The sequence below is a fragment of the Melopsittacus undulatus genome, chromosome 2 (assembly GCF_012275295.1).
Source record: "Melopsittacus undulatus isolate bMelUnd1 chromosome 2, bMelUnd1.mat.Z, whole genome shotgun sequence".
Classification (NCBI taxonomy): Eukaryota; Metazoa; Chordata; class Aves; order Psittaciformes; family Psittaculidae; genus Melopsittacus; species Melopsittacus undulatus.
The window spans coordinates 42,438,698-42,464,276 of record NC_047528.1 but is presented as its reverse complement, the minus strand read 5'-3'; the positions used below and the strand labels follow the sequence as shown (position 1 = coordinate 42,464,276).

Genomic DNA, 25,579 nt, shown 5'->3' with positions numbered 1-25,579 from the left:
ACAACACTGCACCATCTACTAAGAAAGAGAAAACTTACTGCGACTGCTGAACCCAGGACAAAAATATTTGAGTTGCAGCCTTGCCAGTGCTGGGTACAGGAGGATGATCATTGCCCTTGTCCTGCTGGCCACACTATTTTTGATACAGATCAGGATGCTCTTGGCCTTATTGACTGCCTGGGCACAAGCTGTCTCATGTTCAGTGCCTGTCAACCAGCACTCCATGTCCTTTTCTGCCACGCAGCTTTCCAGGCACTCTTCCCCAAGCCTGTAGCATTACATGGGGTTGTTTTGACCCAAGTGCTGGACCCAGGGCTTACCTTGCTGAATCTCATACAGTTGCCCTTCGCCCATTGATCCAGCCTGTCCAGATCCCTCTGCAGAGCCTTCCTACCCTCAAGCAGTGTCTTGATGGCACTCTTGCCCAGTATGGTGTCTTCTGCAAACTTACTCAGAGTGCACTTGATCCCCTTACCCAGATCATTAATAAAATTATTATACTGAACTGGCTGTAATACTGAGCCCTGGGGAACCAGTTGTGACCAGCTGCCAATTGGATTTTGCTCCGCTCACCACTACCCTTTGGGCTCTGCCATCCAGCCAGTTTTTAAGCTAGTGAGAAATTCACCTGTCCAAGCCATGAACAGCCAGGTTCTCCAGGAGAATGGTGTGGGAAATGGTGTGAAAGGCTTTACTGAAATCTAGAAAAATAACATCCACAGCCTTTCCTTCATATACTAAGTGGATCATCTTGTCATAGAAGCAGATCAGGTTAGTGAAGCAGGACCTGCCTTTCATAAACCCATGCTGACTGGGCTTGGTATGTGTTGTGTGATGGCACTCAAGATGATTTGCTCCATAACCTTCCCCAGCACTGAGGTCAGACTGACAAGCTTGGAGTTTCCTGGATCTGGATATTCCTTCCAGCCCTTCTTGTAGATGCGTATCACATTTGATAGCCTCCAGTCACCTGGGACCTCCCTGGTTAGCCAGGACTGCTGATAAATGGCTTGGTGAGCACTTCTGCCAGTCTCCATCAGTATCCTTGGGTGGATCCCATCTGGCCCCATAGACCTGTGGGTCTAAGTGGTGTAGCAGGTAGTTGACCATTTCCCCTCAGATTATGTGGGCTTCATTCTTTCTGTCTTCCAGCTCGGGGTGCTGGGTACCCAGGGAACAGCGTGTCTTACTATTACGGACTGAGGCAAAGAAAGCATTGAATACCTCACCCTTTTCCTTAGCTTTTGACACTATTTCCCCCTGTACCAAATAAAGGTTAGAGATTCTCTTTAGCCCTTACATTTTGTAATATATTTACAGAAACATACATTGAACCTCTATGCTGTAGCTCAACATAAATAAAGGGAATATGAGGGAAACTGAAGAGTAGCAACACTTGCAGGTTTAAATAAGTTTAAACTACATGGTTTTGCTAACATTCTTGTAGGAAGAGCTTCATGGTAATGAGATCTAAATGTAAGTAATTTATTACTTGGAGCATTTTAAGCTGTTTTAAGGTCTTGAGGTAGTGGGTGAGTATGTAGTAGCAATTAGTCCCCAGTTTGGGGGTATCACTACAGAAGTCTTAGCTTTCTTCTTCTGCAGCTTGTCTTCCACTCTTTTTTTTTTTTGGTTTGTTTTCCCAGCAAATGTCGTATTCAAACTTCTGCTGTATCACAACAGGCAAAAATATGGTGTGCGAGCCAACTGCCGTGTAACTGAGTGCTTTTGCTGTGATACTGGCAGAAGCAGGAACTTATTTTTCCTTCCCTGGCCACAATTGTGCAAAGAGCAAAGGAAGGTCAAAACAGTGCTTCATGGAGGTGTTTTTCATTAATTGCTTCACAAAGCAATTGTTCGCTTGTCAGGGATAGTCTAAAACCCAGAAATGCTAACCAGTATTAGCAAAAGGTGTTTTTTTTTCTGAAGAGTTCTATAGATTTTGTTGCCAAGTTACAGTGAGAAGATTTAGATGAGTGTATTTCTTCAGAAATTTTTGTGGTTTTTTCTATTTCTGTTTGTGATTTGTAAGGTAAAATTTTGGGTGTATGGTATAATATACACTTTTTGTGCATACATATTTCATAAAGCTCACTAATACTTTGTTTTGCATTGCACTGAGTTTGTGTATTTGTGATACATATTTGTGTGCCAAGTTTCAGTTTGTATTTGTGTATTATGTTTCCTGTCAATCATATTGTGGCAAGTCCTTTTGGAAACTTGATAGGTAGTATTGTAGACAATACAAGAAATGAAGCACTAAAAAGTGTTTGGAACTATTGTCTATAAGCAGACATTTTGTTTATCAGGACAAGAAGAGATCGGATTTATTTGAGTGATATTTATTTTCCTTCTTTATTCTTGCAGTCTGCTGACACTGTCTCCCTATAGTTGAAAGCATGTTGGATATTTCAGCTGTAAAAGGAATGATTACCTGTGGTTACTACTTAGTCATGAAAGGGAGGTATCTGTAAAGGCAAAAAGTAAAGCAAGGAAAGGCTTGTTCTGTTTTAGGGTACTTTAGGGTAGCCTCTAAACATGAAACATTGCTGGGTCCAGTTGACTTGAACCACTTTCACATTCATTGGTAGATTTGTGTTAAAGGGAATTAGATGGAATAACCTACAAATGAGCTAAGGGCAGAATTAAAAGTTTAGTTGGATAGATTGGACTGAGTACTTGAGCCATTTTCTAAATATCTCTGATTTTACAGTTATAAATGTAATCTTAAAGCACCTACCCGTAAGTGATACATTTTGTATGCCAACTTTGTAGAAGGTAGTGTTTTGATTATGTGAGTTGTTTACTTTGAGTTGCTTTATGAGGCATGTTGTGAGGCAGTTTCTTATTGTACATACTTTGAATTTTTGGCAGCTGAAATAACAGCGAAGAGATCACATTGAGGTTGGAGAAGTGAACGGGGATTTTCATTGGAAGGATACTCAATGCATAGCTAAATGTGGGAGGTTTTACATATAGAGGCTTTTAAGAGAAGTTGATGCTTTCAAGAAAAAGCATTCCTCTAGTTCATAGAACTAAGGCTGTGAAGACTGTAGCTTCTGTAAATATGTATATGGAGAATGCTGCAAGAAAAGCAGCAACTTTGTTTTATAGCCATATTCAGTGTTTGCATTTTGTTACTGGTACCTTTCCATCTCCTTGCCAGCATCCAGCTTCCACACATTTTTCTAGCTATTTAGTTATCTGGTCATAAAACCTCTTCTCCAGCTTTTGATTAGGCCATTAGAGCTCTGCCTACTTCCTTTGTTTTGTTTCTTATCATTGTCAACTTCCTCATGTGAGCCACGATTACAATGCAACTTATTTCTTGCAATAATACGGTCCCCCAATTTTGAGATTTCTTCAGTTCTTCTGATCAACCCTGATAACCCTTTTTATTTAGTATTCCCTTTCTTATATTTTGAAGCCCTTTCAGCTGAGCTTCTGTAGCAGTGAGGCAATGAATAGTCTCTTGCTGACATGGGCACTGGTACTTATCAGCTATGGTTCTCCATTATTGTATTTGATATTAAGATGCCTTGAAGCTAGATTACAAATTAACAGTTGTTTTGGAGCATTTTGGAGGATGACGTAAATGGCATGGGAAATAGGGAAGCCCAGCAGAGAATGCGATTGCTTTAATGTCTCTCTGCCCTTCATCTATGTGATCATATGTCGGATAGTTATCTGCTTACAGAAGATAAAAAAACTCAAAATGCACTTTGTAGTAGTTCATCAGGAGAGTACCTCCTGGTTTTCTACATGACTGAAAAGTCTGATGACAGATCTGATAGAAAAAGTAGCTCTGCCTTATAATAAGTTAAAATGATTGCAGTGATGAAGGCAAGAACAGAGAAAGAACAGGCTAGAAAGTAGTTATGTATTTTCGTAAGTATGATGAAATTCCCCCTTAGAGTGGCTGGAAAAATTGACTGAGGCAATTTTAAAGCTACTGGGAGAATTATTACCTTGGAGAATTCATAAATTGGTAAACAGTGCATGCCTAAAAAATGAGTAAAGATGGACCGAAGATACTCTAGTACATTGGAATTTTTGGGTGTGTTGCCTTCCACCTATCAATTTGGCCACCCTTGTTCTAGCTGGAACTACTGTAAGGTGGATTTAAAACTACACATAAGACCACCCTGAAAGGGGTGCTCTGGAAAGAGCTGTCAAGGGGCTGTCCAGGAAAGCACAAAAGAATCAGTAACTCTTGTTCTGCATCTGGATCTGTCCTAGGTCCTGAACTGTTAGTCTTCATCACTGACAATTCCATTGTGGGAATTGCGATTGTAGATGAAAAAGTTCATAGAAGATGCAAAACTAGGAAACACTACAGATATACTGGAGTAATAACATCAGCAAATGTGTAGCTTCAAAACCAAACAAAAATCCAATCAACAACAAAAAAACCCAAAAAAGCAAAACAAAACCCAAAGCAACTCCAAAACCCCAAACCTAACTAGCAAACACAAATGTAAAACAACATTGAATAAAAGGTGAGGTAGAAGTTCCTCATGACAGCTTCTACACATTGTGTAGAATTATAAAGTGCATGTGATTAAGCAGTGTCATGCTGTTGCAGTGTTTCAGATATTTTCCTTTTTTTTTTCCCCTTCAAAATGCATGTATTATTTTGTGTAGGAAACCTGAATTAATTACTGACCTTTTATTTGCACTTCAGGATCATGGCACTTATTTTCTCTCTCTCTCTCTCTCTCTCTCTCTCTCTCTCTGTGTCTCTCTTTCACCCCTACACCCCCTTCCCTCAACAAGAAGCACTAAGTACAAGTATAAGAGAATGGTGAAATTAGACATCAGTGATGTAAATGATTTGTGGTTTAGGCTGAAGGAACTGAGACTGCTTAATTGGCTTATTTTTCTTCAGACCTGAAAAAGAAATCTAGTTACAGGAAAGGAGGAAAATAAACTGATTTTTCTACAGTGAAGATATATATATATATATATATATATGGGGAGAGAGAGAGGCATTTAGTTGCCATAAAGACAATTTAGAAAAGCCCTCACAAAGAGCTTTCTAGTAGGATTGTTGAGAACATGGTGGAAATGTAATCATTAGCAGTGTTTAATATCTCCACAGGGAAAATGCCTGTAAAGAATGAAGTGGAATTTGATTAGTCCTGTGCTGGACCAGGGAGTGGAAAGACTGGCATTTTGGGGTCCTTTCTAGACACTGTTTTTAATGATTCTGGAGTACCCTTCTCTTGTCAAATTATATTTTAGATTTCCTGGGGACATGCACAAATGTCCTATGCCACTGAAGTTTGGAGAAGTGTTGTTAAAGGTTCTGTATTCAGTGTCCATGTGGATCCGTCTGCACAGAGAAATCTTCGGTTGTTGCATGTAAATGTGTTCTTTGCTGTGCATGTCTTATGGCATTGATTATATCCCAAGAAAGTGTAGATCAATTCAAGTGACTGGCTTGTCTTATACATTTTAAATGTGGCAGAGTGGTTTTCATACATTGTTCTCTTGTAAGGGTTATGTAGTATTGTAGGTTTGATTGTGCTGGCTAATTCCCATAGAAGTCTGCTCTTATGCCTGAATTTGCTGTATGTTTGCTGATCCAGATGGTGAACAGATGAAAAGCTCAGTATGTCTCTACTTGGAAGCATAATCAGAAACATGGCATGACACCAGGAAAAATGCTAAACGTGGAATGAGGGAAAAAAAGGTACTCTTTCCACAATGTACAAGCACATTTATTGCAGTCAAATTTTACTTTAGTGTGTAAACAAACAGTGAGGGATCACAGCATTGATGAGATTAGAAGGGATCTCTGGAGACTGTCTAGTCTAACCTTCTTGCTCAAATTAGAATCAATCAGATCAAGTTGCTCTGGACATTGTCAAATTGGATTGAGAATATATTCAAGGATGTACCTATTCAAGGAAGAATATAGCGTCTCAGGGCAACCTCTTCCAGTGTTTGACCGCTCTTATGGTTCTTACTTTTAAATGGAACTTCAGGACTTGCTCCAGTAAGTGAGTCTGTCAAGTACTGGGGAGACCAAAACTAATTATGTTACTCCATATGTAGTCTTGCTAGTGTTGTGTAGTAAGAGCCAACTCCTCAACCTGCTGGCAGTAGTTTTTCTAATGCAGCCCAGAAGTCTGTGTGCCGTCTTCGCTTCAGGGGCAGTGTTACTAGCTGATGTTAAGCATGTCTACCATGAGGACCTGTAGGTTTTTTTCTTTAAAACTATTTTCCAACCAGTTGACTGACAGTGTGTACAGGTACCTGAGGTGGTTCCTCTGCAGATGCAGGACTTTGCAATCCCCTGTTAAACTTAATGACACTACCAGTGGCCCATTCTGTTAAGTTCCCTCTGAATGGCAGCAAAACCTGGTTTATCAGCCACTCCTCAAAGTTTTGTGCTGTCTGCAAACTCTCTTGAATGTGTGCTCTGTCCCATCACTCCCAAGCCTTTGACCTTAGCAGTTTGGCCTCTTCAGGCCACATTTATCTAGCTTATACTTCTTAAGTTTATGTATGAGGGTGTTGTAATTGACAGTGTCAAAAGCCTTACTAAGAGTTAAAATCCACTGCTCTCTAGTCAGGCCCTAAGCCAGCCTTCTCATTGTAGAAGGCTACCAGGTTGGTCAGCCATGATTTCCTCTTCATAAATCCAAGATGACTATTCACTATCCTGTCCTTTGTGTGTTTGGATCTCCTGATCTTCCCTTTTGGCCTTCCTGAAGATAGGAGTGACATTTGTTTTCTTCCAGTTCTCAGGAACCTATGCTGTGACCCTTCAGAGATTGAGAGTTGCCTTGCAGTATCATCACCCACCTCCCACAGTACTTCTGGGTGCATTCCATCAGGTCCTGTGACTTACTTAAATGTTCTCTAACTTGAGCTTCCTTCACTCCACTTCCACCTCTTGTATGCTTCCTTTTTATGCTTGAACTTTGTCAGGAGCTTGTTGTTCATCCATGCAGGCCTTCTGTCTCCTTTGACTTCTTGTATGTGTGAAAGTATGATCCTTGAAACTATCAGCCAGCTATTCTGCACCCCTTTCTATCCAGGAGACTGTATCCCAGGAGGGTCTTCAAAGATTGCTGAACAGGCCAGAGTCTGTTCTTCTGAAGTCTAGGGTTATGATCCTCCTTTTGCCTTGCTTCCTTCTTAGAGCTTCCTGAACTTCACCTGCATTGTCACTGCATATATGACTGCCCTCAGCTTTTATGCACCTGACTGGTTCTTTCTTGTGTCAAGTTCAGCAAAGTGCCTTCATTCCTTGACTCCTTGACCACCTGTGTCATGAAATTACCATCCATGTGCTCCAGAAACCTCCTGCATTGCTTGTGCCCTGCTGTGTTCCTTTCCAGCAGATACTGGGATAGTTAGTTCAATTACCATCCCCCATAAGGACGAGGACCTGTCAGTGTGAGGTTTCTGATCTACTTCTCCCTGATCAGAATGTGTGTAGCAGACACTCAAAACAATATTGGTAACACCGGCCTACTTTCTCATTTTAACCCTTAAACTCTCAGTTGGCTTGCCATCAGCTGTTGCATATTCTGAGTCACAAAAAGAACAGGGACAATCCAGTTGCTGTTCTGCAACAGCTGTGATGAAAGTTCTGGTGAAGTTTGGACACGGGATGGTAAAGGAGAACCGTTAAACTAAATGGTGGAAAGTGAAAGTTGCTGTGTTTGCTGTATTCTTATGAAGTATAATATGTACCTCCCAGAGATCAAAAGAAGAGAGTATTAATGTCATCACATTTTCTGGGCAGTCATTCTGTGTTGATGCAGCTTTGTTTAGTCAAAACAGCTTTTATTCCCCACCTTCCTTTTGTATGTAAGTCTGTAGTACTTAAGCTCTCCAGTGGTGACTTAGGAGTAGTGGTATTTCTCTGTGTCTTTGGGTAATGGTAAAGAAAAGTCTGAAAAATTGGGAACAGTCAGATGTAGTATGCTTACTCAAGAAGGAAATCACAGAGGCAAATAGACTTTTGAAAGTGAGGTACTCCGGTGTCAGTTTGTGGGCAGAACTTAAGGTAGATAAGATGTGGCACTGTGGCTGATGTTGTAACTACTTTGGACCAGTTAGCCTTCCTGTAGTACCCCTGTGTTTATGGCAAACATGATATTCTATCATGTAGTGACAACCTCTGGATAATGTGTTTTGTAATTTGTAGATCCTCTATGGCAGTAATATACCTATACAAAGAAAGCTGCCAAATGGCACTAGTCTGATGTCTGTGATTTAGTAATTATGTGATTGCTGCACAATAAAATGAGTATTGCTGATCTTGCACTGTTATTCCTTATGGGTGAGGAAGCTGTGGAGGAAGCATGAGTTCATTACTTTTCAACCAGTGTCCTCATGTCAGTACTTGCATTTTACTGCCCTTGTGTAAAGTGTGTTGGTAAATTTAAAGCTTTTTAAGGAGCTTGATGCTGTGATGAAAGACCCTGAGACATGATGGTGACTACATGAGTGATAATAACTTGCCGTTGCTGGATACTTGATGGTTTCAGTTTGGGACTTTACTTTGGACTGTTCAGAAGAAAATGCTTGCTGTTTCTTGTCCAACCTAATAGACCACCACCAGCAATAACTAACCAAGTGGAGGGAATGACAGAATTGTTTGATACCACAAATGTGACTTTCATTCCACTGTTATTGAATGGTTGCTGCCTATTAAGAGCATTTTCACTAGCCCTCAAATGCTTAAGCTAACTGTGCAGAGTAAGCACCTATGGAAACAAAATAATACAGTGTATTTGTCATTTGTCTAGATACAGCATGACTTTTATAGACCTCTCTTGTCAGCAGTGTACTTCATCCCCAAGATGTTTAGCCATTGAACCAGAGCAAGCAAGTGTAGACAAATACACTGAGTCAAAGTCAGCTGGAAGCTTTTAAAATTCTCGTATGTGTTAGCATATGGCTTATTAAACTCACTCTTTTTAGAAGTGTACTCTAGGATTTAATTAACAATAGAATGACTGGGTCTAATGCTGTACTAGCTGCTGTGACCTTTGGTAGCATGTTTCAGATAGAAACAAAGGGTTTAGGTCAGGTTAAATAACACTTTTGCTGTTCTTATTCTACCTGAGCAGCAGAGACGGAATAATATTTTATTTCCACTCATTAGTGACACCTTTAGTGTAACATACAGCCTAGAAGAGCTTGTGCAGGTGTGACACTATTAACCTAAGGTTAACATGTTAACCCATATTGAGTAATTGAGTAAAAACATTGAGTGGGGAGCACACTCAACACACAAAGCTTCCTTCTCAAATTTAACCCTTTGAATTGCAATTCAGGACTAGTGTGACTTTGAGGCTCTATTTGCATTTCCCTCAGCTCTTTTGAACAGAGTAAGAGCCATGGTGTTGAGATGACTGAAGAGTGTCCCCCTAATAATGCAGCAAATATTGCAAGTGCTAGTTAATGCTGCTTCTGGTTTGAAAACAAATAAATTAAGCATGTTTTTACTCTCTTCAACGACAGATGCTACAAAACTGAGTAGAAGTTGTAATCATATTATTTAACAGCTATTTTAAGTTGTCCAGAAGTTGGTTGTTGCCCATCCTTTCCCCTTTCTTCCCCCTTTGGTTTGAGACAGTTGTTCCATGCTCCGGGCTGAACATTTGAGGCCTTTGCTTTTATTCTGAACAGATTTTTCTGTGAAGGCTGTAACTCTGTCTTTGGGTCCATTTGCCACTAGTATTTTCTTGTCAAGGAATCTTAATACTCTGCACTCATTTAACTTGCACTTCATCTGTGGTCCAATTTGAAACTGCTAACTTAGTCTCAAATGTTAAACGGCTTGAAGCAGTTTGCAGAAAACCTAGCTAAGATTTGCTGATAATCAGTGTTTGTGTGAATTAAATGTTACCAACAGCTGAGTTAAAGGCTAAAAGCCTTCTGCCACTGGAAGCAGATTGTCAGCATAGAGTTTTAGGACCTTTGCAAATGTCAGCTTACAGCAATTTACAGTTGTTAACCCAAAACATAATTAACAATTTAGCTAAAAAATCCAACTGAGCCATATCAGGTCTTGTTAATCTTCAGGCAGCAAAAAAGTCAGGCTTATAATTAACCCATGTGGTTTCCAACAGGAAATTACTCATAATCTGCTTAACATTGTTTTTCGTGAATATACTTGCCCGCATTTTATCCTTTCTATCTGAATATTTAAACCTCTTGGCATGATGGTATGTAGCAGTAGAAGTGTGGACAATCATATCCACAGTGTTGATGAGGGCGTTTAATTTTTTTAATTAATCACTAGTTCTAAAATTTCACTTGGATACAGGGGGAAAGTATGCTTCCCAACAAGAATGTTAGGGTTTCAGTATCCCTGAGGTTTTGCTTTAAGAAAAAATAGGGAGATAATGTGGATTCTTGATGTGGCATTCCTATACCCCAAGTTGTTCCCATGTGAAAAATAGTTCAAGCCTAAGACCTGCAGAAGATACTAACTGCCAGAAATAATCTAGGAAATACAAGGAATGACTAGGAAATGTTTATACTCCTGGCTTCTTTAATGGTTGATGTATGGATGATGATAGCACCACCACTTGGAATCAGAAAGAGGAAGTAAAGCCCATTGCTGATCTCATCTGTTTGCTAATTGGAGAAATGTTGTGTAGGTATTATTGACAGATGTGGTTAGTCTGTAAAATCGTGGGAGTTTTAGATGTGTACATACTTACAAATACATGCAAAAATGCAGGGATTGATCTTGTGACATATTTACAAGAAGAAAAAATGCTTGGAATGCTTGCAGACCATAATGAATTTGGAGAGTTTGCAAGGACTTTGTCAAGCAGGGTTAAATTTGAAATGTTTTGGCAACTTTAGTATCTCACAAAAAAAAAAACCGGGGAAGAAAATAAAGCAATGCTTACCAAGTTGTCTCTGGAAAGTGCAAGTTGTGCTGTGTTTCAAAGGCATAATTAGAGGCATAAAAGGCACAACTAGATAAAGGGTATTGGAAAACCAGTTTAGAGGTTTGCAGGAAAGTGTTTTCAGGTTAGTCTGGGTTATATAGGTCTGCCATAGCATATTGCTGTGAAGCTGCCAAATAATACCTGAAATACAGTTTGAAGTGTGACTTTGAAGACATACGAGGTGATTCTTCTTCCTCTTCTTGAGAGCAAATAACAGGTCCCTTTTTCAGTTCTGGTCAATGTGGTTTACTTGTGTGGACTGAGAGAGTTCAAAAGAAATCAAAAATAAATCAGGACTTTATCAGGACTTTGACAAAAGTTTATGTGGTCCAGAGAAGGAGGATGAATGGCTACAGAATGGAAAGGACTGCACTGTTCTTCATGTTCGACAGCAGAATAAAATTAACTGCATTAAAACCTCCTTAAACAGGCTGTATGTTGTTGTATATTCAAACTGTGCTGTTGAAGGAACTTTGGGAGGTTTCCTAGGTTCTCCTTATAAGCTTTAATTTACGTGGGAGGGTGAGGTGTTCCTGGGGGAGGGATGTGAGGTCCCCATCGCTGAATCACTGAACTCCTGAATTAGTCCTTATATGAAAAGTGGTCAGCTGATTTGCTTCTTTAAGAAGTGTCTTGATGAGGAATATACTCCTTCTTTGTTAAGAGGTGAAGATGGGGAATGCGATGAAATTTCTAGCGGGTAGCTTTCCTGGGATACTCTGCAGGTGTTCTTTGAGTTCATTTTCTGACTGCCAGGCCTTTGGTCAGACTTTAGTCACCAGCTTTTGACTGCTGGACCGTGAGACTTGTATACTCTTGCATTCTGAATGCTGTACAGGAGAGAGTAGTAATCAGTAGTCTTTCAAAATTATATTTAGATCAAGTATTTTTTGAATAAAATACTAAGTTTCTCCTGATGCTCAATCTCTTTCAAATTCGTTACCTGAAAGTGCAACTTCTTTCTACCTGTGGCTTTCAGATTCCATAGTTTTTCCCAACTGTTCCGAACTGTGAACTATTTGAGTAATGTTTTAAGTGGCACAGAAGAATATGTTAGTATCTGTTGCTTAAAGTCCTGTAGAGAATGAGTTGTATGCTGCACAGATAACATAAGCTTTTTCTTCAGAGAGGGTCTGTAATCTGAACAGACTAGAGAAATGCAGAGTAGGTTAAAAAGTGTTTCTCTTGGAGTAATCTCGGTGATGGTGACAAAATAATTGTGTGTGTGGTGTCTTTGGGAGGGGTGTTATAATTGTTTAACTAAGTACTAAAATGGAGAAGAGAGAATGTGACAGGAATGAGGTGTGGGCAGAAGAGAATTAGAAGAGCTTATGTTAGCTAGAGCTGTAACGTGAAGAAATGGAAATGAAAATTCTGTAAGCTGAGGGTGGGCAAGTCCAGACAAAAATTTAAAAGTTTGTGTTCAGAAATTGCGGTTTCTTCCACCAGCTGCATTTTCTGCCAAATAATACATTTTAAAGCTTCCTTTCTGTCTTGGAGGGCTTGAGTCTTTCTGGTAAAGCATTCACAAAGCATATGTGTTCTGTAGTAACAGAACAGGTTAATTTACTGAGGATCATCGGTAATTCTTGTTTCTAGCATTGGTGTGGCACTAACGGACTTCTAATAGAAACAGTAGGGTAAAACAGTATAAAATACAAGGTAAATTTTTTGTCTGTCCTAGCATATATTCTGCTTAAATTGATGAGACTAAAGGCCCCTAAAGCAGTGAAGCATTAGGAAACCATCCTTTTATGTGCTTTATACTCTGAAATTCTGCCTCTGTTGGTTTCCTTTGCTTAAGAGAAAATATTTTAGAGGACTTCTTTTCCTTTAAAAGATTTATATTGTTTAGGATTTTTTTTCCTCTGCTGTTGCTGCTGTTTACGGTGGGGCATGGAAAGGAGTTTAATTCTTTTGGCTTTTCTCCTCTTTTTCAGAAGTAAGAAACTTTTTAGCAAGAAAAAATTGAAAAGGAAACAGAAGACTAAATTGAAAGTCAAAACACGCAACAAGGTAAGTCTGTAGCTAACTGGACAAAGTTCTGACTCAAAAATTAGAGCGATTTCAACTGAGAGAAATATGAGAAAAAGTGTAACTAGCAATTTGTTTAGAAAAGATAATAATAGGCCAGTATTATTTGTATGTTTACTGTATTCTACATTACTATAATGTTAACCTTATTCAACTGTGTTTGCTACTAATGTTCATCATTAAATAATATGAAGAGCATTTTGTGTTCTCCAGTTCCTAAAGTGTAAATATAGCTAGACATGTTGGTCTTACAGTTAGGTTTTAAGAGATGCATGTCTAGCAAACAATTGGAGACAACTGCTGCAAGGAGTTCTGTCCATATCACCTAAAGGCAAAAGGGAGCATTTAGTATCTAAGAAGCTTGTTGCAGACAAGAAATCTAGGCAGAAGCAGCAGTATTTTAAAATACTGCTCTGTTGCATTCTTTCTGTATTACAGAGCTGTCATTTCTCTGTTTAAGCTGGAGTCTTGGGGGGATTTTCATGAAGGCCTACTGCAGACATATAGAGGCTTCTTCCTAGGTTCCCAGTGTAGTCAGTAAAGAAAAAGTAGCTAATTTCTGGAATAGTTCTGAAGAACCACTGGAATATCTGGTAAAAATACGGTAGTCAGTTGAATGCTCTTATAATACAAATAGACTGTAGATCAGGCTGGCCATGTTATCCCTGTTTGCCACACCTCATGTAGTTCCTCTATCTCAAGACAGATGATTTTGGGAGGGTGAAGCAAGTTCTGTATCTCTTCACTTGGTATTGCCTTTTTGGATACTTACCAGATTGTTCTACTTATCTCAAGTAGTGCAGCTCCAGACTATGGTATAAAAGGGTCTTATCTTCACTTTCTGTTCTCAGTAGTGTACAGTGAAATACTTCTGGTCCAAACTGAATTTTCCAGCCCTTTCTTCAGTTGCTATGATACTAGCAGTTTTAGCCCTGTTCCTGTCATGACATTATCAGACCCACTGTCAACACACAAAACTAAGTTAGAAATTTGAAGAAATGTTGCAGAAAGTAGTTGGTCTTTGTGTGTTCTATCTACTGTCAGAAACTTATGCTTCTAAAATAACTCTTCCATCTTTCATCATTGTTACTATATAAAGAGAACCTTGTCTTTCTGGATAGTGGTGCCCTAGTTCCACTGCCAAGTAGAAGCTAAATCCAGAACTTCTGTTCTTTGCAAGTTTGGCAGTCAAATGTGCTTTTTGGTTTCATTTGCATTGCATAAATGGATTGGTAGGATCCCTTCTGTAATGGCCAACGACTATATGAGCATCCTAAAGGCTGGGTCTTGTCAGTAGTTACAGATTTGGCACTAACTGATCATCTTTGCACTTCATGGCTATGGAGGGTTGTTTACAAGATTTTTCTTGGATTTAAGATGTCTTCTACTTGAAGTATTAAGTGAGATTTATCTGTCTTTGAAAGGCATAATGGGTTTTTGCATGTATTTTAGTGATGCCTATATTCTAGACAGCCTTTAAGGCAAGCCAGGGTTGACCAGCAGAGAGTATTGGTATTTTGAGTCACTGAGGTAGAGGAAGGTACTCCATCTTATTCCTGCATGACAGCAGGAAATTGTGTATTGCATGGAGATTGTAGATGAAAAGGAAAAGATAACCTAAAGATGTGAGGCTTTCTTTATCAAACTTTGTTTACTGATGAAATGAGGTGTGTTGGGGTTTTTTGTTTGTTTTGGTTGTTTCCTAGTTTTTTTTTGTTATTGGTTGGTTTGTTTCATTGGCTCCCCACCATGCTTTTCAATGCATCCCCCATGCTTACCAGTGCAGAATAATCACAATAGTAATTTTTACAGTGGAATGTCTGAAACCAGATGTGTGTATTGTCAGGCAAATGCATGCTTCCATTTGAAGCCTTATGATAGGGTTTATTGAAAAGCCCATCACTACTGAACATTCTGAGCAAGAGATCTTGTGTGCATTAGTTTAGTTTTTTAATAACCAGGGTCTTTCAGTCTGGAGCTTTCTCTTAATAAGATTGGTAGAGGCTGGGAAGGCCTTAAATTAAGAATAAGCCGAAGGAACCCAAAAATTTGTTCTTTATACCCTGCATTTAATAAATATGAGAATTTAGTAATTGAGGAGAACATTAAGAAAAAAAAAGGTCATTGTTGAGCAACTGGAAGAAAATTATTTCTGTCATTTAAGCATTAAATGTTACAACATTTTATGTATAAAACTTTAATTGGTGTTTAATGCAGCCCAGTAGTTAGTGCATTAGTGTTTTCCTAAGCTGTGGTCATGTTATGATCATTGTATTTGAGCTACTGTTAACTTTTGGTTTTATGGTTGATTATCTTATTTTTTTAATGAAAGTATAAAAGTTTTCCATGTGGGTGCAGTGTGTTTTGGCTTCAAAATCCAGTGCTGAATAAGAGTGACTTTGACACAAAAACAAGTATGTGGTTATTAGATGTGGGTGTAGCACCTTGGACTCCTGTCCCTGGTCCTACTTCCCTCCCCACCTTCCCCCACTTCCTTTTTTTTGGCAACAGTTATTGGTAGAAAATTGTAGGCTGTGTAACTTACCTCAACCCTATGAATATTGCTGCTTCCTATCCCTCTTCCCTTTTTACTCCTTGGAGTTTTCCCACTTTCCTTTTAACTCATGAAGGTGTTGCTTAGGGCATTTAGCTGAGAGACTGGATGGAAAGACAGAATTCACTATCTTTTGTTCTCATAATGTTGTTTGAAGAAGACTGAAAAACTGGAGTCCACCAGAGACAGGGAATGTACTCCTGCTTATCAGCTTCCACATGTTTAGGCAAAAGTTTTAAACTATGACTTCTTTAGCTTTATACAAATGGAAGGAATAAAGCCTTTGGAAAGTATCATTCATGTAGCAGGCAAATTTAAGCTAATGGTTAGATGTATAAGGTGAATCAACTGGGATAAATATTTGCCTCAGCAAGAACACTCATAGCTACTCAAATAATTTGGTAGTGTTTTCAGTGGCTTTTGTATTATTTGGTGTTAAAACCTCAAGAAGGCATCCCTTTCCAAGAGATGTTTGAACTGTCTGAAGAAAAATTTGGTGAGGTTCTATGCTCTGTTATGCACAGGTTAGATCAGATGGTTATTATAGCCTTATCTATCTTTAACAACAGATTAACTTTCATTGGCATTGCAATTTCTCAGGCCTGTATTTAGATTTCATTATTCGGTAGCTCAGGATTGAATTGTTCTTTCTTTAATTTCCCTTAAAACTTCAAGAGAAAGATTTTTCTAATTTTTTTCTTAAATGTTTGGAGAACATAATCTGCTGCTCTTTTGTCTACGTAAAATACAGAAAACTTATTTTAGTGATTTAATTAGGTTTCTTGCATTCACAAATCCCCTATCTGTGCATCTGAAAAAGATGCCTTATTCCATCTGACCATCAAAATGACCTTTCATCATTGTTACCTCACCTTGCATGGTTTCAGAATCTTTTTGAAGCCTAATATTGTACATTTTATGAGAATTACATTGTATTTAAAAATTGCTCTTCCTTTCCATTAAAATTAATTTAAAATATTTTGTCTAGCACAAATAAAGTTTTGGAGCACTTGAGACAGAAGTTGTAATGAATACTGGATATCTGTTAAGTTCTGTAATGTATGTATCATCATGTATCTATATTAAGATGTTGCATTTTCAGTTCTCGATGGTACCAAGTGAAGCAAAAAAGATAAAGATTTCAGAATGTCCCACTTTCTTAGAGCTCATGTGAAAGTCAGTAAATCAAAAAGCATCGTTATGTTTTCCAGTCTTGATACTCCATTTTTTTTAAGTGGTAGGAATTTCATATTTTGAGAATCCAAATGCTTTGGGAGAACAAAAAGGTAGAGCCTGTCATCTGGTCTTCGCTAAGACATCCTAGAAGCTGGGCTTCTAGTCGTTTTTATACTTGCTAAGTGCTTTGGATTGTAGAATTCCAACAGCTGTTAAGAAAAGGCCATTTGGAAGCGTAGAAAATATGATTGTAGCTTTTCACTGTATGCACAGTGTCATGTAGAGTTATTTCATGCTTCTGTGAATCTTGATACCCTTAATACCAAGAAACAAGCTATAGTGTGGAGTTTTTGAAATAATATATCTCCTAGCTCAAGAGCAGTTGATTGGATTATTAGTAATCCTAGATATGTGCAAAATTAATAGACTGCTTCAGTGAGTTTTTAGAAGTCGATTAACATTTTGTCTTAATCTTCCACCATCTTCCTTGGCAATGTAGAAGTACTTTGTGCCAACATGAATTGCAGTATCATTATGAGAATTGTTGTAACTTAAAATAGACTTTGTTAGTTTGATGTAAGAATTATTAAATGGGGTTCTTTAGGTATAGTTAGTAGTTAGATTTTCATAGGGATCTATTCTACGTCAAAATCTATGGGCTGGTAGCAAGACTGTACTGGTGGTAGCATAGAAGAGTAACCCAGTACCATAGCTATCATTAGTTGCAGAAAAGGAAATTTCCAGTTGATGATGAGATGAACTTAAGTCCCAGTTTCCTAATTTGATCTCATCAGTGCATTTGACCTGAGTGAGGTTAGGAATCTGTTTGTAATCTAACAGAAAAAACTTGCCTCATATGGAAAAAAATCTGATACCTGTTATTAATTTATAAGTTATTATTTATAAGTTATTAATACTTTCCACTTTATTGTTGAAGAAAATAAAAAATGGAAAGTGCTCACTGAATGAGTATTTGCATTAGAGGAGCAGAAACATTTTCTGTTTCTTTTTTGTTTTAATCAGCTCCATCTCTACCTTTTGTAAAAGAAATAAAAAAAGTGATGTTAATGCAGTCTGCTTATATACCTCCACTTTTGAACAGGTGTTTGTTTTGAAGATCCAGAAACTATAAATATTATAGTTTAAGCTCCTCAGAGACTTGAGCAAATCCATCATGAATAACTTGTCAGTGGTGTTTACCTTATGGTGAAGTTTACGGGGGGAAAGAGAGCAAGGTGATGCTTGGAAGTTCTGTTCCTACTCTCCAACCAGAAACTGTCTTGTCATTCAGCACCTTTCTTTTTGCCTTTAGGCATCCCAAGCGTCTGTATGCTTATACATTTAATGTTAATTCAGTGGAATTTTTATTTTCTCCTCAAGTGAAAGATGGTAAATGGTGAAAGTCATAATTACCCTGAATTTTTAACCTGTTCTTACAATCCTTATTGTTCAGCTTACTGTTCAAAAAGAGATTTATTTAATACAGTTGTAATGCCAGTCCTTTTAAACTGACAAAATTCTTAAGTACCCGTGTAAGGATTGCTACTGTATTTGTTGAGTGTGTAACAGAATGAAGTATAATATACTTCTAGTTTCTAAGAATTTACAGATCTCAGATATGGTATTGTGACGAGAAAATGGAGGTATGAAATAAGAAATGTAGACAATGGGTTAATATCACAGCTAGGAATAAAACTAGTGAGTCATATATTCTAGTGCTGCACTGTTCACATAGAGCAGGGTGTTTTGGGTTCTGGAGAATATTGTGCTGTTGAAGTCTGGGTAGGAGATTACTATATAAAACTGTAGTTTGCCCTGTCGTAAAAGACTGAGACCCTGAACACAGAAAGATAGAATGGTTAAAGTGCTTACTATTTTAAAGCTAGCACATTAGGTAAGGGACTTTTTAATAGTTGTATTAAGAATAAGGAAGGAGTTAATTTCTGAAAATTAGTCAGCTTTTTATTAATAGGCAAGAAACCATACATTGATATTTTGTCTAGCACTGTCATGTCTAAAATTATCTGTGCTGGCTAACTTGGCCAATCTATTTCAAAAGAGGCTATGTGAGCTACAGAACTGAGGCTGTTCTGGAACAAAGACTAAGCTGAACTCCTGACAAGAAAACCAGAATGGAAACTCTTCACAGATTTTATATTTGCAATATCTAATACTAATTAGATAAGTGAACTTCAGACGGAGATACTTCAGAGATTCCACATACTTTTGTCTTCCTGTAACTGCCAGTAAACTAGGAAATGCATAGGAAATGTTCTAAATTTTCTTTTTTTTTTTTTTAACCTGCCTCAGTTCAGCTGTGTTAGTTTTAAAGCTGAAAGCTTACCTTGTGTGTTTGCCTTAGCAGCAGCTGCAAAAACTCTTGGAGTATGTGTATGGATATTTGACATACAGAGGAGTCATATGTTACAGCTGTTTAGTTTTCTGGTGCCAAACATATTTTAAAGTATGTAGTAGCTCATTATCATTGGTGTCAGTCCAAATCTATTCTGATGTATTTCGATACTGGAATAATGTGAGGTTTGAGTTCTTGTGGGGTTTTAACATCAGCTTTATTATTTCAAAGACACTCATGCTTAACAAGGACCAAACTTATGTGGTCTTTCAAGCACTAATGGCAGAAGTTATATTGTGCTAAAAAAAGAAGTGAGAAAGCCTCCACACTTACAATAAGTTTGTAGGGAACCTTTTGCAGCTTGCTTTTTTTCTCCCCTCCTTCCTCCACTCCATCTTTATTTTTTTGTGTCTACTGCTCACACTGACATGGGTAAAAACTTTAACACATTGTCTGTGTTATATAAAATAGAGTATAGAGTAAGTCATTGCTTCTTCATGTTTTAGCTTGCAATAATTTTGTAGTAATAATGGAAAGGAAAGATAGGCAAATATGTACCAGTACAGTTAGACTAATAATATAGTCAAAAGTAAAATGAAGTGTGTAAACTGAAATATTTTGAAGCTATTCTGATTTTTTTTTCAGGTTTTGTAAAATAGGGTGTTAAATGATCTAAGTTAGAAGCCAGTGTTATTCCTGGTAATAATAACCACAGAAAAAACTATGTTGTGAACTATTGCTGTGTTTTGATATACAAAGTTGTGACTACTGTATTGCAGAATAAACCACCCTGTTAAAACATATTATCTACTTCATGGTTCTCAAACTTCTTTTCCCTTGTTTTGTATTAAAGTCCTCTTTCCTATCACTGTGCTCATAGATGTGTATTTCTGCTCTGATCAGTTTCAAATCAATGTAATACAGTTTGTTGCATACTTTCCTGCCAAATGAAGGTTGTCATTCACAATACCTGTTAAATAAAAAGAAAACACAAAAAGCCTCCACCATCACTGCCCCCCAAGAATACAACAAACCAAAATAGCCTTGTGATCATAGTTATGACCTTGACTCAGTCTGGCCTAATGTGTTTCCAGATTTTTTCCTTGCATGTTGAGGTAAATTTGTCCTTCACCCTCCAAATTATTCCTTGATGTTGAAGCAGTTTTGTCCTTCACCCTTAACCTAGGCATTCTCTCCTTAGGTAGTGTCTGTGCCTTCTGTCTTCATCGAGGTATTACAGCGAATTGCTTCCTTCTATATGCCTGAAGTGCAGTTTTTCAGAGCCTGTGTTCAAACCAGCCTAGTATTTGGAAATGCACAGTGGAATAGAAAGTATAACCTTGCCTGGGGATTTTTTGTTGTTGTGGCATTTTGGTTGTTGGTTTTTAAATCTCTTTCCTGTCGCATCTTACTGTAGCAGAAAGGAAGAGTAGAGGTCAGAATTTAAAAGATGCTTTTAGAATTCTTTTTTTTTTTTTTCGAATAATTTTCTAAGTCTAATGACAGCCTCATGGAGGCTCTTTGTCTTGGCACTGGCTGACAGTAGTGTACCACTAGTAGATACCAGGGGCAGAAGGGGCAGGGTAACAGTAGGGTAAGGACATGTGTAGTGGTAGTTTCTCAGAACAATTTCCCAACTCTTACTTTGCAGCTTGGGGCTTGTGAAAACAGGATGGTGTCCTGTTATGCCATAGGCCTTGATAGATTTTCATACTCAGTAGTTAGTCCACTAGGTATTTAGTAGTCACAAAATTGTTATCCACAGCATCCTGCCAGGGGAGTTTTTGAACTTGCCATCTGTTTTCATTTAATGACAAAACAAGTACTGGTATTTTTAATTTCTAATCTACATTTAGCTTATATTTTATTATTTTTTAATAAAGGGTTAAAATGAACAAGTAGAATAATGCTTTTAAAATCCAGTAATAATTAAAATACCCTGATAACTGACCCTGTTAAGCAGAGAATAGGCTTTTTACTGTGGCAGAGGTTTGGACCATTCCACAGCCTGAACTGCTTTTCATTTTCTGTCCCAGTGTCCTCAACAAGTTATGAGAGGCAGAGACTAAAGCCAGATGGAATATAGCGAAATATCTTCATCTTCCTCCTTTCTTGCTTCCCTGAAATAAAATTGGTACTTCAACAGGAAAGTTTAGTCTCCAGCTTGAGAATCATTTGGTTGGCCGAAATTTCAGACTGTTGAGATTACTTACATTTAGCAAAGCATGAAACTTCTGATAACTTTAAAACTAATCTTGTTTTTCAGACTGAAAACCTAGAGAGTACCATAACCATACCAGATATCAAATTACACAGCAACCCTTCAGCTTTTAATGTTTACTGCAATGTCCGCCATTGTGTGTTGGAGTGGCAAAAAAAGGAAGCATCTGTATCTCTGGCTTCAAAGAACAGTATACAGAGTGGGGATTCGGACAGTGATGAAGAAGAGGAATCCAAAGAGCCACCTATTAAACTCCCAAAGGCAAGTAACTGTATATAGTTTAAAGTGTGCCATACATTTCATCTAGTGTTCATATATTCGTTGTGGGGAATAAAGAACAGCATTACAAGCCAGATGCTCAGAAAATAGCTATAATTTATTTGTAGTCAGTCTAGTCCATAATCATCTGATTTGTTGAATTAGGAAGATCTGTATATCTCAGTAATTAATTTTAAGTCAGTTAAATGTCAGATAAACATTAAGCATGTAGTCTTTTACTGGTGGTGGAAAATAACCAACAGCATCAAAGGTCTACAAAAAATGTAAATAAGGCAGCTCTTATCTGTGAGAGGCTACTACCTGTAGTGATAAAAGCTGCTTTCTTTTGCTTTAGCCTTATAAAAGAATAAATCTTTCTGCTACTGGAATTCAACTGGCAGAGTGTTTTCTAAGATGATTTGCCAGGTATATGTGTAATTGCAGTAACTGCCTATTATTCTTACTGCCTTAGTTTTTTGATCATCCTCCGTTTTGGCTCTAGTGCCTTTTGGCACTATAGTAATGCACATTAAGAATTTGGACATTACAGTTCAACAGGGTAGGTTTTTTACTGTTCACTACTTCTGTGCTTATAATTTATAGAGGAGTTACTGATTTTTTTAATTTTTTTTTAATTTGCTGATTTACTGGTTTTGTACTATGTAACTTCTGTGCATCTAGTTTTGATTATTGCTAGCTTATTGATGCTATGAATCCTGATTCCTTTTGTTGTTCTGAGTCTAAAAAGCACATTCATGTTAACTTTTTCTTTGCCCTAAACCAAATACTGAATTAAAAAGGCTCTTGCAGCAGTGATTATGTAGAATGTTCTAGCTGCTTACAAAATTAGAATTTTATAGGTGCTTGTGTTTAGGTAGCATTATCTGAAGGGCAGAGTTGGCACCCAAATATAGCGGTGGAGAATTAAAAGGAATAAAACAAAGTCATGTAACTGCAATTTGGTAACTGAAATTTCATGGTTGATAAGTCACAGAGTAAATAGACTGGTTTGGGTTAAAAGGGGTCTTAAGGATCACCTGGTTCCAACCCTCCCTGCCATGGGCAGGGACACCTTCCACTGGGCAAGGTTACTCAAAGCCCTATCCAGCCTGGCCTTGAACACTTCCAGGAATTGGGCATTCACAGCTTCTCTGGGCAACCTGTGCCAGTATCTCACCTTCCTGTCTCTCCCCTTGCAGTTTAGAGCCATTACCTTTGTTTATGAACTGCATTTGACTCCTTGTGAATTGTGTTAAGTGAATTAGCCAGTGATTATAGATGTGTCATTTGAAATATAAATAAAAGGCAATGTAGCTGTTGGCTTTCATAAAGAATTCAGTGGAGTCTTAAAGGGATTTTGAGATGAAAGAGGTTCCAAGAAGGATGAGATTTATCAGGGGTATGAACAGAACACTTGCATGTGGAAACTAAAACACTGATATTGTTTAAAGGTGTTAGAGAGCTTATCAGAAGGTGGTTTAGAAAAAATGGTGGGAAAACTCTAGGTAGGAAACTTTCTTTTATCTCGTAATGTCTGTGTCCAGGCTAGAATTTCATGTACCTTTCATTTTTGATCTGAAGTCCCAAAGATATTGCAAAGATAATGGGAGGATGGCTGCATGGAGAGCATCGGTAAGAGCTGGCAGGTTGTGACACAGAGACTTGTACAGCAGTACTTGTTTTTGCTCAGACCTGTCAGAGAGCAGCGAGAACAAGCTTTAGATGTCTTGGAAAGAACTTTTCTTGTTCTGTCCTTCAGTGCACAGTTTGGAGGAGTTGAGATAATATATATATGTGTCTATATATATAATATACATATATATATATATTAAGGTTAAAAGACCTGTTTTAAGAAGCCTACCCAGTCTGTTGATCTCAGATACTAAAAAAAAAAAACACCCCAAACAACCCAAAACCTGTGCAGATCAGGCAAAATCCCATCAGAACTATCCATTGTTGATTCCTACTGTAGTGGAAGTTCATAAAATTATCTTTTCTATTTGTTAGATTCTCTGCTTTCTCCAGCTGCCTCTGTCAGCTGCTAGATGAGGTTTTCAGTCTAAAGATCAGGAAAAATACAATAAAATACTCAATTACATTTTATTCTTTAGCCTACTACAGTGCATTTTATATACTACAGTGCATTTTATTCTTTAGCCTACAAGATCAGCAGAGAAGGGTTTAGGTTGGAAGGGATGTTACGGATCACCTAGTTCCAAGCCTGCTGCCATGGGCAGGGACACCTTCTGTTAGACCAGGTTGCTTAAAGCCCTGACCAGATTGGCCTTGAACACTGCCAGGGATGGGGTAGCTGCAGCTTCTTTGGGCAACCTGTTCCAGTGGCTCACCACCATCATAGTGAAGAATTGCTTCCAAGTATCTAGTCTATATCCTTTTTTAGTTCAAAGCCATTCCCCCTTGTCCTATCAGTTTGCTTTTATAAAAAGAAATGAAGAGATGATAACTGAGTTTTGGATCTTGGAAAAACCACCCATGCTGTTATTTTGATGATATTTTTACCCCTGTAGATTCTATGCATGTGCTTTCTTCCACTGCACTGAACATATGAAAGGAAAGGTGTAATTTGCAGGAAAATTGCATTGCACTCTGAAGACTTAATTTGATTATGTTTCTGTTCTTCCTCCAAAAATCAAACAGGTGGTAAAATAAGTTGAGGAAGACAGGAATAAAAACAGTTGAATGACAGAAAAGACATTTTTGAGGCATCCAGTAGAACTTACTATTGCCCATCAGAATATATTTGTTTCAAGCGTGAGTGGCAGTTCCATTAACTTATTTTCATGTTTCAGTCTTTTTTTTCCTTAGATTTTAGTCAGGGGTGAACCTTCATTAAACACTCTGAGCACTGGGGCTCTGGTCCTGGCAGAAACACATGGTGAAGTTTTGAAGATACAGTTGTGTCATGGTTTAAACCCAGACAGTAACTCAGAACCACACAGCTCACTCTTCCCCACAGCTCACTCTTCCCCTTCTTCCTCCCCTGCTCCCAGAGGGATGAGGAAGAGAATCAAAAGAATGTAACTCCCACAGACTGAGATAAGAACAGTCCAGTAACTAAGGCATAACACAAACCACTACTGCTGTCACCAATAATAATAATGATAAAGGAAATAACAAGGGAAGAGAATACAACCTCTCACCACCCGCCGACAGATAACTCAGCCCGACCCGAGCAGTGATCAAGCCCTTCTGGGTAACTGCCCCCAGTTTATATAGTGGACATGATGTGCTGTGGTATGAAATACCTCTTTGGTTAGTTTGGGTCAGGTGTCCTGTCTCTGCTTCCTCCCAGCTTCCCCTCCTCCCTGGCAGAGCATGAGACTCAGAAGGTCCTTTGTCAGAGTAAACATTACTGAGCGGTAACTAAAAACGTTGGTGTTATCAGCACTGTTCCCAGGCTGAAAGTTGAAACCACAGCACTGCACCAGCTACTAAGAAGGAGAAAAATGACTGCTGCTGCTGAACCCAGGAAGGTTGCTTTTTTGTAATTAGTTAACCACCTTCTTTCACCTGCATCATTACTACATAATTTGAAAAGGAAGGAAACATTCAGTGAAGAGAAGAGTAATTGTAATCTCAGAATATTCAGAAATTCTGAAAGGGAAAGTCAGGAGTGGCTGTAACAGTGCTTTTTACAGATGTTGTATTTGTTGGCATAATGCATGTCTTAGTACATATGGAGTTCCAGTGATGAGCAATTAATCCTCATTTTTGTGACAAAAAATAATCTCAGAGGCTTTGAAGAGGAAAGTACTAGTTCTGCCAGTATCAGCTGTCAAATGCATCATTACTCAATTTGGGAATTCAGGCTGCAAGCCAATTCTAGCTTGCTGGTTCTCATTAATGAGCAAGGAAAAAGGTCTGTCAAAGTGCAAACTGCTAGAAATTAGAAGGCCTCAGAGGCACAGTTTGTCTTACATTATAAAAAAAAATAAGTAAGTTTTTCAGGGAACTATTACTCTGCTTAGATAAGCACTTTCATATGATGACATTACTTCTGGTATTTGTTAGTACAGTTGTGTAGGTGG

The 25,579-nt window shown here is 38.2% G+C and overlaps 1 protein-coding gene across 1 annotated transcript in view; it reads left to right on the top strand.

Annotated features, from left to right (window-relative positions):
* MYCBP2 (MYC binding protein 2) overlaps positions 1-25,579 on the top strand; it is a 182,924-nt gene that overhangs the window by 13,582 nt on the left and 143,763 nt on the right. Inside the window, exons 2-3 of the mRNA XM_034074633.1 lie at positions 12,875-12,950; positions 21,318-21,533. Of these exons, the coding sequence (XP_033930524.1) occupies positions 12,875-12,950; positions 21,318-21,533 (292 nt within the window). The remainder of the gene's footprint in view (positions 1-12,874; positions 12,951-21,317; positions 21,534-25,579) is intronic.